Source organism: Mus musculus, chromosome 11, assembly GCF_000001635.26.
Source record: "Mus musculus strain C57BL/6J chromosome 11, GRCm38.p6 C57BL/6J".
Lineage (NCBI taxonomy): Eukaryota > Metazoa > Chordata > Mammalia > Rodentia > Muridae > Mus > Mus musculus.
The window spans coordinates 115,334,609-115,347,366 of record NC_000077.6 but is presented as its reverse complement, the minus strand read 5'-3'; the positions used below and the strand labels follow the sequence as shown (position 1 = coordinate 115,347,366).

The 12,758-nt window shown below is 52.3% G+C and overlaps 1 protein-coding gene across 3 annotated transcripts; it reads right to left on the bottom strand.

The window, feature by feature from the left end:
- Positions 1-439: 439 nt before the first annotated feature.
- Positions 440-12,636, bottom strand: Otop3 (otopetrin 3). 3 transcript variants are annotated; one of them, NM_001347647.1, is made up of 7 exons: positions 12,465-12,636; positions 7,636-8,049; positions 7,393-7,529; positions 6,682-6,740; positions 6,309-6,427; positions 2,261-3,075; positions 440-1,092 (listed from the first exon to the last, which is right to left on the bottom strand). In NM_001347647.1, exons 1-7 carry the CDS (start codon positions 12,481-12,483, stop codon positions 922-924), a joined length of 1,734 nt encoding a protein of 577 aa, NP_001334576.1. In that variant the 5' UTR covers positions 12,484-12,636; the 3' UTR covers positions 440-921. The 3 variants fall into 3 exon arrangements, with proteins under 3 accessions (NP_001334576.1, XP_006534181.1, NP_081408.2); NM_027132.2 differs by having other exon boundaries at positions 441-1,092; positions 2,261-3,132; positions 12,465-12,633; XM_006534118.4 differs by lacking the exons at positions 6,309-6,427; positions 6,682-6,740; positions 7,393-7,529; positions 7,636-8,049; positions 12,465-12,636 and adding an exon at positions 3,449-3,562.
- Positions 12,637-12,758: the final 122 nt, after the last annotated feature.

Genomic DNA, 12,758 nt, shown 5'->3' with positions numbered 1-12,758 from the left:
GATTCTGGGAAGGGCAGAGCCTTGTCTTCAGGGCTAGGGACATACTCACTGGGCCTCACCCTGGACCTATTTGTTCTGGGCTCAGAGAGATGGATGGCGTGCTAGTGCTGCCTGCTTGTTCATCTTCCTGCCTCACCCAGTGGCTCAGAGGACCAGGCAGGCCTGGGCACTAGGCAGAGACCACAGTGACCACCCATAGTGAGCCAGTTGCAAAAATGCCTCTGAGGCTGTTCCAAGAGGCAGAACTGGTGAAGGGTGGAGGTCAGGGCTACACAAGCCCAGACCTATCTCTTCCTGCTTGTCCATAGATGAGACAGATTATCTGGGGAAGACCGCTCCTGGCTGAGGGGCGGGACTGTCCTGCTTGTGAGGACTCTCCTCACCACACCTGGAGTGGCAGTTCTGTCCCCAGAACAAACGCCACAAAGGCCGAAGGGAATCGATCAAACAAACAGGGTTTATGGAAGCCGGAAAGAGTTGTTGGGCCCTGCCTGGCAGCTAATGAATGAGCTCATTAGGAGATGGGCGTGTGGGGAGATGGGCAGGGCTGCCTGCCAAGCTTGGAGTGCTGGGGTTTGAGCTCTCAGTTGGAGTTCTGAGCTTCTAGGATGTCCCACAGAAGGACTCAACCTCTTCCAGCCCCCAGACGCCACAATTTCATACTGACCCTCACAGCCTTTGGCAGCCACCCGGGGTACATCCTTGGCCTGTTGTCAAGAGGCTCAGTTTCCAAGCCCCACCCTTGGTTTTGAGCTCCAGGCAGTATCCTCTCCTCCTCAGTCAGGTTGAGGATAGGTCACTTTGGGAACCCCAGGCAGGTTTCTGCACCTCTTGATGCGACGTGTCTGCCCAGATACTCCCGAGTTTCTTTTTCTGCCTTGGCACTTTCGGGGTTCCGCTGTGGCTGGGTTCCTCGGGCACTCAGGCCCCCAGGTAGACCTCCACCAGCCCCCCGACAGAGTGCATGCGGTAGAACACACCCAGGGGCAGGCCGAAGTTAACAATGGTGAACCAGGTCCTGTAGCCGTAAAAATCCTTTTCCAGCCCGTTCTCAAACTCTGGGTGTATGCCGAAGGCGGGCATCATCCACAGCTGGAGAGAGAGAGAGAGAGAGAGAGAGAGAGAGAGAGAGAGAGAGAGAGAGAGAGAGACTGAGACTGCTGTATGAATCTCAGGATGCTGAGCTCAGGCGAGGCTGACCTAGAACTGGCATTTCCTGCAGTGCTACACCCTACCTCATCATCCTGGGCCTTGCAGAGCCGGGTTCACAGCCAAGAGTCTTTCTCAGTCCCGGACACAGAGAGCCTTGGCCACCCTTGGCTTACCCGAGGCCAGGATGAGCCCCACAAGGCTGCCTCTATACGTGGCACTTGGCAGGACCTCCCTGCTAGCAACCTGTGTTGCCCAGCTGGACTGTTTGTGCTCTAGGACCTGAGCTCAGACTTTACTATTTCAGCTAGATTACAGCCACCCGTATCCTCTCCTGCCCACCTGTGAGAATTCTACCCATCTCCCAAAGCCCAGATCAACCTTATCAACCTCCCTGAAAACCTGCCCTGGCTCTTGGGGCCCATACACCCGTCTCTGAACTCCTGACACAGCTTAAAGCCAATTTATCACGTCTCTGCGTGGGCCAGCTGTTTCACATCTGGAATGTGTTTTCGGTGCTTTTAGAGGGTTGGAGCTAAACAACCCTGAGTTGTCCCGTGGCTGCCACTTACAGGCAGTGAGAGGAAGGGGCAGATCAGAAACATAAGCTTTAGTCTGTCAAGGGGGGGGGGGGGATGGGCAGTAACGTTGCCTGTCATTTGGAGGTATGGCAATGGCTGAAGGGCTAGGGGCCCATGCCTTAGCAGCCACCAGAAGCTAAGAGATCAATGCAACCTCTTCTACTAGGGATTAATAGAAAACAAGCAGTTCTGGGCTGCCCCTTTGGCCAAATCCAATGGATGAAGAGTTCAGTAGTCATTTTCTAACCAACCCCCTGTCGTTTTCCCCACCTAGACTGCAAGTCAGAATCTCACACATTTGTAAAGGGCCCTTTGCTACGTGTGGAGCACATTAATTCGCGCCAGGCAGCTTGCAGGGAGCTGCTGGAGATATTCCTGGCTCTCAAGAAGAGTAAAGGAAAGAGAACAGCGCCTTCCTAAATCAGGGGCTCTGGAGCCACACACCACGCCCACACACCACGCCCACATACCTTACCACGCCCCCACCACACCCACGCCTATGCCCCATGAGCTTCTGCCCAGACACTCACTGTGATGTTGCAGAGGATGAGGAAGAGAGAGATCTCCTTGAGCATCCTGCGTTTCCAGTTGAGGTGGCTGAAGGAGTGGATGTAGGCCCTTGAGGCTCTCCGTAGGTCCTGACCCAGCTCCCGCAGGGAGCCTCTGCGGGGTAGCTCAACATCCTGCTTCTCCATCACACCTGAGACCGCAGGCTCCCAGAGGGGGCGGCGGTGCAGGCCCTCGATGATGAAGAGATTCTGAGTGATGTGCTGCAGGATTAGCAGCAGTGAGTAGGCCAGGATAAGCTGGTTGAGTAGCTCGTGCGGCTGGGTGGCCACGATAGCCACGATGGAGAAGTAGGCGATGCCCATCTGGCCCAGTGCAGCGCCCATCAACAGCACCACATCCAGGCTGCGTGTGGGGTTTTTGAGCGTGTCCAATTCGCGCTCCTCCAGCCCATGGATGGCTGTACCAGCCAGGCACGCCAGGCTCATGGTGGGCAGCACAGCCACATAGAACGCATAGTAGAGGGTGAAGTACTGGCGGGCTATGTCAGGGCCACTCGCTTCGATTTGGAAGAGCACAAAGACACATACGCCAGCCACCAGTGCCAAAAGGCCCAGCAGTGGCCCAAAGATGGTCCCGTGCAGGCGGAAGGGTGATCTGTTGGGATGGGCACCTGTGTGGGCTGCCAGGCTGCGGCTCACGTTCTTCCACATGACGAAGAGCACAGCACAGCAGATGAGGCAGTACTCAGTGCTGAAGGGGTAGAGCATCAGATAGCCCTTCCGGAAGACCTCGCACACTGTGGTGTTGAGGCACATGCAAGTGTTGGTCCCGTTACCTGAGAGGAGATAGGGCAGGAAAAGACAGCATCTCAGGCAGGTCCTGCACTGAAGAACTTAGTGGCCCCAGTCACTCTCACCCACTCCTGGAGCATACGGGATTTGGACAGGACCCAGCCAGATGTTCATTTTACAGATGTGGAAACATCTGAGGTCGGAACATAGAGATTGTTAATCATAAAGTGATTGCTGTTTTACAAAGGGATTCAAGGACTCTAGGTGTCGAACTTCCATAAAGCATTTCAGCCATGCTGTCCCCGAGGTCAAGCATTTTCTCCACATATTGCTAGGTTGGCAGAGCAAACCCAACATTTGCAAAGAGAAACCGGGCTGCTACACCTGAATGCAGCGACCAACCCCAGCAGCCCATACTAGGGTAATTAGAAGGCAGCCCTTCTGGATGAGTGTATGGAGTCATTGGGGCATATGGGTGCCAGAATGCTTGAGCTGAATCCAGGTCACAGTCTCGGTGGGCTATACATCCAGTTCTAGGAAAAACAGGGGAGAGGGAAGGAGCTAAGTGCCACCACTGGGAAGCGAATGAAGGACCTTACAGTCATTGTGCTGGTTTAAATAGGTATGGCCCCCATAGAGTCACGTGTTTGAATGCTTTGCCATAGGGAGTAGCTCTCTTACGCGGTGTAGGAGGAAGTCTGTCACTTGGGGGTGGGCTTTGAGTCCTCTATGCTAAAGCTACACCTAGTGTGACACACACTCCCCCTCTGCTGCCTTTGGATCAAGATGTAGAACTCTCAGCTCCTTCTCCAGCACCATGTCTTCCTGTGCGCTGCCATGCTTCTCTCCATGATGACAATTGGCTGAACCTCTGAAACTGTAAGCCAGCCCTTATTAAATGTTTTTCTTTATAAAAGTTGCCTCAGTCATGGTGTCTCTTCACAGCGATAAAACTAGGGAGCTGGAGAGATGGCTCAGTGGGTAAGAGCAGTGGCTGCTCTTGCAGAGATCCTGAGTTCAATTCCCATCATCCACTTGGTGGCTCATAACCATCTATAACTGTAGTCCCATGGGATCCAGTGCCCTCCTCTGGTGTGCAAATGTATGTCATATAAATAAATAAATCTTTTTTTTTTTTAAAGAACAAAAAAAAAAGAACCTGGGGGGGGGGCTGTGATCATGATGTTAAATGAATAAAAAAAATTAAAATAAAAAGAAAACCTAAGACACTTATTCTTAGAAGGGGGAGGAGGAGGAAAAGAATAAGGAGAAGAAGAAGGAGGAGGAGGAGGAGGAGGAGGAGGTTGGAGAAGTAGCTCAATGGTCCCTCTACAGAGGACCCAGGTTCAGGTTCCAGCACCCACATCAGATGCTCACAACCACCTGTAACTCCAGTTCTAAGAGATCCGATGCCCTCCTGCCTTATAAGACACCCACACACATGTGCACAGACCCCCCCCTCATACACATAGCCACACATAAAAAACATATAACTAGGAATAAAATAAATGACTAAGAAATTAGAATCTTAACGGACGTGCCAGGCATGGTGACACAATCTGCAACTTGGGAGACCAGATCGGAAGGATCTCAAGTTCAAGGCCAGCCTGGGCTGCATAGCTAAACTCTATTTCAGACAGCTAAGGGGGTTAGCAATGTGGTTCTGTGGTAAAGAACTTACTTAAGGCCCCGAGTTTGAACCCCTATACTGCAAAAACAACAAAGAAGAATTTAAACTTGAAACAATATATCACACCTGGAATCCCAACTCGTGGGAAGCTAAGGGAGAAGGATCGGGAATTTGGGGTCAGCCTTGGCTAAGTAAGACAGCTCTATTTTGTATTTGACATGCGTGTGCACATGCATATGAGTGCATGTGTGCGTGTGTGTGTGTGTGTGTGTGGGGAGTGGCTCAATGTTTGTTGGTCTTCCTTAATTATTTCTCCACCTCATGTTTTGAGACAGGGTCTCCCACTGAACCTGCAGCTCACTGTTTTAGCTAAACTGACAGCCCACTGAGCCTTTAGAATCCAACAATAATAATTGAAGCCGTGGGTGTGGCTCAGTGGTAGAGTGCTTGCCTAACATGAAAAAGGCTCTGTTCCAACCCCTAGACACACTAACACACACACACACACACACACACACACACACACACACACACACAATGCATCCATGATGTCACCGACTAAAGCGCCCTCTTTGCACAGAAGGTGAGGGGTGGTCACACGTGCAGGCATGCCGTGATTCATGGCCAGGGTGTGTGAATGCATGTGAGCTGGTGCACACAGGTCATAATGCCACCTGTGGGTGGGGCAGACACAAAGGTGTGGCTGAATCCCACAGACTGCAAGCTCCTCGTGTGGATTTATGGGATGTTGCTTTAAGGGCAGACTATACAGGTTCGGGATTGGCTGGATGGGATAACCTAGGGAGCATTTTCTACCCACAAGTCTCCCCTCCCTCCCCCTCCCTCCCCGTACGTTTAGATACTAAGATTGCATTAGGACAGCACTCCTTTCAGCCCAAGGGCTTTTAAGTCTCTTACAAGTAAATACAAATACCATAGGTTGGATGCATGCCTGAAAGACTCCTTAGTGGCCAACTCAACCAGGATTAGTGGCTGGCTTGCTGCTGATTGTACAACAGGTACCAGACCCTGATGGAGCATGAAGAACTGTGACGTTGGAACTCTGTGTGTGTGTGTGTGTGTGTGTGTGTGTGTGTGTGTGTACATGTAAATAGAGATCAGAAGACACCCAACTGGGTGTCACCCCTTAGGAAGTATATGGTTTGGTTTTGTTTTTTGAGACAATCTCTCATTAGCCTACAGTTCAATTAGGCTAGGCTGGTTGGCCAGTGAGTCCCAGATTGATCTGCCAGGCCATCTGCCCTAGCTGGCTTGGAACTCACTAGACTAAGCTGGCCTTGGACTCACACAAATCTGCCTGCCTCTGCCTCGAAAGTGCTGGGACCAGAGGTGTGCACCACCATGTCTGGCTCTGCATAGCTTTTAAAATGCGGGCTCCCAAGGACCAAATTCAGATCTCTGTGTTTGTGTGACAAGCACTTTATAGACTGAGTCATCTCCACAGCCCACATATTTCTGTTTAACAGTACATGAATACACACACACACACACACACACACACACACACACACACACGCACAGAGAGAGAGAGAGAGAGAGAGAGAGAGAGAGAGAGAGAGAGAGAGAGAGAGAGAGAGAGAGAGAGAGAGAGAGATGTGATGGGGGAAGTTCTGGTCCCCTTTGTACCTGAGAACTTCTCCATGAGGGCGTCGAGCTCAGCCTCAATCTCACGGTGCATGGAGTCATTGGTCACAGCCAAAACCCACATCAGCAAGTTTGTGGCCAGAGTCAGCATGAGTCCACACCTGGAGGAAGGGCTACAGTCTGCTCACAGCCCCAATAGCTCCCAGGGACCCGTCCTCACCCTCCACTCCCACTGGGGTGACCACTCAGTCTCAGAGGCAGACCCCAAGCTGTGGCAGGATTCTAGGAGCCCTTAGGGGGTCACTTGGGACGCAGCCCACACTAACCCACAACTTCAGGCTCCTCCTGTCTGGGGAAATTGGAGAACGGTGGAAACAGAGAACTCTGGGAGACTCCATTCAGAGAGATGTCTTACCTGGTGAAGTTGGTCTGCACCTGAACACAGTCCTTACAGTGTCTCCAGAGCACCCATGTCTGAAAGAGACAGGGCCTTGAGCCCAGGTGCTAGTGATGTGGTGGTACGTAGGGGGACACCTCAGTTGTGTGGTGTGTGTGTGTGGGTGTGTATGTGTTTGTTTGCAATGGAAGACCTTGTAAGGAAGCCTGGGTTGGAATCCTGGCTTAGCCATTTTCTTTTACTGTGTGGTATTAGGCCAGCGGTAAACATCTCTGTGTTGTAGCTCCCTCAGCTATGAAAAGGGACTCAATTACTGCTGCTTGAGGAGGAGGAGAAGGAGGAGAGGGAGGAGAAGGAGGAGGAAGAGGAGGAGGAGGAGGAGGAGGAGGAAGAGACATCTACTTGGCCAGAGTAAGGGTGATATGCCTATAGCACAGCAGAGACTCAACAGAGGGAGAAGCAGGGACATCTGGGTGCTGGGTTTAAGTGTATGCAGGCACACATAGTCAAGTGTGTTTATAGGTGTCTCCATCTAGGAGACAGGTATGTGTAGAGGTGTATGTGTGCAGAGAAGTCTGTGTGGGTGTGGATACATGGAGGGGGCGGCATGTGATTGATGTGTGTCTACACCTCGGGGCATGGAGACATTGCCTTTGTGGTGGCTGGTTTGAGTATAGGCTGGGTGGTATGTGTGTCCCTGGAGGTATGGGGGTGTGAGAGATCCATCACCTGAATAATCATAAAGACAATCTCAATGGCCGGAAAGATGAGTTCCACTTCTGACTTGCAGTGAATGTGGCTCACGTCATAACCCATTCGAAATATGTTCAGGCAGACGGTACAGCTGCCGAAGAGCACCAGGGAGCCTGACCGGGAGAGAGGGTGGCAGATGGGGACAGACGCTGCCTGCTCAGTGGGCAGGGTCTCCTTCCCCAGCCCTCTCCATCCACCTAGCACCCAACACTCACTCACCCCTCACCCAGATGGGTCCCGCGTGGGGATCACGGTACAGGACTGCGTGGGGCTTCCGGGTGGTACCCACTGTGTAGTAGAGGAGCCACAACAGGGAGAGGACCTTCAGTGCAGCCAGCAGGATCCACACGTCCCCCAGAGTGACAGACACCTTGTTGAATATCATGCTACAGATAAAAGCCCCACCCAGGAATACCACATTGAGAGCCAGGAGCCCGGAGAAGAGCTGCCCGGCCTTCTGGGCCTGTCGGTCTCTCCGCAACAGCAGGGAGAAATGCCGAGCCAGCCAGGACTTCTGCTTCGGGGGGCATGGGGACCCCGCATGCTTAGTCTCCATGTCTGCTTGGTCATAGGAGGATGCTCCCTCAGTGGTCTTTGCTTCTGGAGAAGGCATGGGTGCAGGCTCAGCAGGGGCTGGAGAGGGAGAGAGAGTAAATAGATCGGCTGGCAAGGGGACCTGGGTTGGAATCCATCCCAGCTCCTATGCAGCCTCTCTAGCCGGGACATCGGAGTTTCCGATATTCCTTATGGGACCTAAGGTTGACACAGATCAAGCGATATACAAAAGTCCCTCCTGCTGCCCATGAACACAAAGGATTGATTATTTTGAACACACCAAGGACCACCTCTCCCTTCCTATCCATGACTGGGCCAGCTCATTTCTGAACTCAATTTCTCATCCTAAAGTGGGTTGATGTTTTGCCCAGGGAGTGAGGGTCACTTGAGTACTGCCCTGTCACTGGGCCTCTTTCAGAGCTGGGACCTCTTACCAGCAAAAGTCGGTGTGAACCTGCTAACTTGTGAAGGGACTCCGCCCAGGAAATCCAGAGGGGTGTGATCAACCACAGTGTTCTCTGTTGAGTAGAACCCCGAGGCTGAGGCTGGGCTTGGCAGGAAAGAATTCTGTGGTCTGGAATGATACTCTCTTATGGAGCGTCCATAGATGCTGGCAAGGTCTAGGGGACACCCACTGGGGTCACAATAGAGTTTCTTTCAGGGGAGGGATGAAGGGACCGGAGGAATTTCCTCTAGCTTCAGTGCTCTTCTTCTTCATCTTTTTTAAAAAAGGGTTTATTTATTTAATTTAAATAAATAGTATATGTGAGTGAGTATACTATAGCTGTCTTCAGACACACCAGAAGAGGGCATCAGACCCCATTACAGATGGTTGTGAGCCCCCATGTGGTTGCTGGGAATTGAACTCAGGACCTCTGAAAGAACAGTCAGTGCTCTTAACCACTGAGCCATCTCTGCAGCCCACCCCCAGTGTTCTTCTTAAATAAATAAAATTACCACTATAATTAAATTTATCTTAAAATCCCTTGAAAGTGGAAGAAAAGCTCTGTGGTCGATTTGCAATGTCTGCCACATGCACAGGATGGGTAAGGATCAGCACTTGACTTTTGCTGCCTCAACTTCTGTTTGCCCCCCCTCCACTCTACTCTCAGCTGCATGCATAGCAAGAGGCCACTACCGTGACTCTCTTCTTTCCTGAATGTCTCTTGTCATATCCTTGCTCATCTGATGCTTTCTCTCAGACCAGCCACTTGCTTGGACCCAATCTTGGGCCACTCAATAGCTGCAGTGCTGTCCCTGGGGGTCACTTGAGCATTGCTCCCCCCCAGTGGGGCTGGGTTGCAGCACAGAAGGCAGTGGGTCTACTGCTTGCCAGCTCTGCTGCCCCAACAGAGCTCCTGACACCAGGCATGGTGACCTCTGGACTCTGAGTTCATACCAACCCACCTCCTGCTTCCTAACGCTCACAATCCCAGAGGGCTTCTGTGTTCACATCTCCTGGCAGTGAGCTGAGCTTCATCCTTGTTTCTGTCCAGACTCTGCATCCCATCAGACCCCAAGCCTGTTCATCCCAGCTCCCATTCTGCCTGCCTTCTTCCCTTCATCCCTCTTGGTTTCTCTCTTGTTAGCTCTTTTTCTTTACAGATTGGCTCTGTAGCCCAAGCTGGCCTTGAACGCTCAGTGTTCCTGCCTCTGCCTCCCATGTTCTGGGATTATACATACCTGTACATACTTGTACCTCTATGCCTCCCTGGCTGCTCAGATCAACCACTACTTTAGTCTGGAGCCTATCTGCTTTCTCCTGGGCTGGCCTTCCTGATCATGGTGCCTGTTCCCTAATAAGAGTCCTGCAAAGACAGCCAGGTGCCCTCAGTATAAAGTCCAAGACTTGTGGGGCCTTTCTGAGTGAGACGAGACTGTGTGCTAATGAGAGCCTGGTGCACACGGTGTTCAAGGAACAGTGGTTCCTGCTCCACTGTTGCTTCCTGTTTCTGCCTTCACCTACCCCCCCTACCCCCACCCCCGTCTCCAGCACAAGCTCAGGCCCTGCTGCTCTCCCCATGGGCTGCAGCATCCTGCTATAGTTCCCAGAATGCCCTTGCTATGCTCACCTCCCTATCTTTGCACACACCCTAACCCTTTGATATGATTCCCACCCTCTGGCTCTTTGGTGACTCCAGCCAGTTCTTCAGGCTGGGTGAGGGTCTTTGCTTGCCACTCCCAGCATCCCTTGCTCACGGCATTGTCCAGCATACTCTATCTTCATTGCTGGAGCTTTGTTCTGCTTGTTCCTCAAGACCAACGCTTTTCAACCTTCCTGATGCTGCCACTCTTAAATACAGTTCCCCGTGTTGTGTGGGTGATCCCCAACCATAAATTTACTTGGGTTGCTACTTCATAACTGCGATTCTGTTACTGTTATGAATCATAATGTAAATATCTGTGTTTTCGGATGGTCTTAGGCAACCCCTGTGGAAAGACCATTCAACTCCCCCCAAAGGATTCGTGACCCACACGTTGAGAACCACTGCTCAAGACACTCGTAGGAGACCCTCACCACACTGGCCCTAACCACAGCCTCTCCGGCCCATTTCTCAACATGCTCCCTGGGTGATCCTGAGAAATGTACCTTCCAGTCTATGGGACAGTGAAGAACTAAACTTTGGAACTGCTTCAAGATAGTAAAAACAACTTTCTCTCCTTTGCTAAGCCATGTTGTCATCCGTGGACCCAGCCTACCTCCTCCCTGTCCAGCCCCTGGCCACACCCCAGGGTCCTCATATCCATTCAGACCCAGATAGAAGATTCCATGTTTCCCACGTGGTCTCTGGGCTCTTTCTGCTGTTCTTTCTCTCTTGCCTGCCCGCTGCTACCAATGATTCTCACCAAGCCTCTTCATATGGCAGCCTTCCCTCTGTCCAAGCAGACTCGTGGCTACTTTGGTGGGCCACCCCTCTGCTGAGTGTGACTGTGCACCATCGTAGGCTGGTCCTCTCAAGATCTGGATGCCTCTGGGCAGAGATGAGATTCTACTCCACTCCACTCTCCAAGTCTAGCACAGCCCTAAAGCCCACCAAAAGCGTACCCTGGACTCTGGCTGTTCCTGGGGGGATTTCAGCACCAGAGCTGCGGACAGATACCCTGCTCATTAACCCGTTCCATCTTTCTGCAGCTGAGGAGGCGTTCCAGATGGTTATCTTTTGCATCCCTCACCCAGGTTGAGCAAGGTAAAGCTCCCAGGACACCTCCCTGCCCCTTTTCTGCCAGCTCTGGTGGCTCCACCTCCTCCTCCTCACATTCTGTCCTTCCTTCCCCACCCCCTACTGATCAAGAGCCCAGATGGCATTTAGCATCTCTGTGATCTTGGCTAAGCTACTTAGTTTTTGTAGTCTGGATCCTTTGTAGTCCTTTCAGTGAAGTGGATGAGCAACTATGGAACACTAATGCCTGGTTCTCTCTGTTTCACCCCCTCACACTCCATCTAGTTCCCATCCCGACATCCCCTCCCCCGACCTCCCCCTTCACCCCAACTCTGTGAATGTTAGACCAGTGCAGTACCGCTGAGCTGTATCTCCAGCCCGACAAGTTATTGAATGAATAAATAAAAGAATGGATACATGATACCTACCCTCAAGAGTTTTGTCAGACTTTAGCGATTTGATGCATGAACATACACGAAGAGCCATGCCCGATAGAAGTGCATGAACCTTCCTATAGATCAAGATCCTAGAGGGACTAAAGGGTTGGAGTTTTCGCTCAGACTGCAGGCCTTGGGAACTGGAAGTGTGGAGACAGTGGAGAACCGAGTTCCAGGTCCTCTCCCTTCAAAGGGCACTCTGGTGGTTTCCCCTGTTCCTTGGTTCAGTGCTCTACCAGCGGTTATCAAGGGGGCCAATGCTAGGTGTTAGGGTGAGCATCAAGGGGTCCAGAAAAAAAGAGCTAGAACGAACGCACTTGGAACCAACTAGAACTCTGCCACCCTTGGCACGCCTCTTGGCACGATGCCAGTTCAAGAGAAGTCCTAGACACCAAACTGGTTTATGGGCTGCGTTCAGAGGCAGCCAACGAAAGGAGATGAGAAAGGAGATGAACCGTCGGGGCCATGGGACCGGTGCTCCGAGGGAGGCTGCAAAGCACTGGCAGGGAAACTTCGGGATTTTGTTCAGAGCAACAGGTTGGGGGAGGCCTAGGCAGCTTGAGTATTCTTTTAGCCAACTATATATCCAGGTTTCTGACTTCGTTCAGGCCTGGGCACCCTCTTTGAGCTGTGAGGACCCTTGAACCCAGGGGTGAGGTAGGGAGAAGGATGTAGGCGCAGAGCCAGAGTTGGGGTGACACAGAGGGAAGAGCTTAGGGTCGTCCCACTCACTCTGCCCTGTCCAATCCTTGGAGCGCCTGACTCATGAACCCCCACTTTGGAGCAGTGAGTGTGAGGATGGGCTTCCAGGAAAGGTTCAGTCAGCTGTCCTCGGGCGCTCGGGGTGGGGGGGGAGGGGGTGGTGGAGATCCCAGCTCAAGCTAAGGAATCCTACCTGAAGTCTGCGAAGCCATGGTCGCGGGCTCCCCACCTCTTGGGTTGCAGCGCGGATCCTCCGTCTTGGTAAGGTCCCAGGTGCCTTGAGACAGATGCCTCGACGCCCTTTCCTCCCTCCGACCCCCCCGCGAGACTGCGCAGTCGCCGCTCGGGCTCCAAGGCCCATCGATTTTTCTGTTGACATTGGGAATCTCATTAATCCCTCGTTAATTACTCCGTGGGGGCTCGGGCACAAGTCGTGAAGCCAATGACGAGGCAGAGAGGCGGGAGGGCGTGGCAGGAGGCGTGGCGG

What these genes read in the sequence shown, in the direction of transcription:
- Otop3 (NM_027132.2), bottom strand. An exon ending in GGGACCCATCTGGGTGAGGG is followed by an intron (nt 7,530 to 7,635) that starts GTGAGTGAGTGT and finishes TCTCCCGGTCAG; the next exon opens with GCTCCCTGGTGCTCTTCGGC. An exon ending in CCTCATGGAGAAGTTCTCAG is followed by an intron (nt 3,133 to 6,308) that starts GTACAAAGGGGA and finishes GGGGCCACTAAG; the next exon opens with TTCTTCAGTGCAGGACCTGC.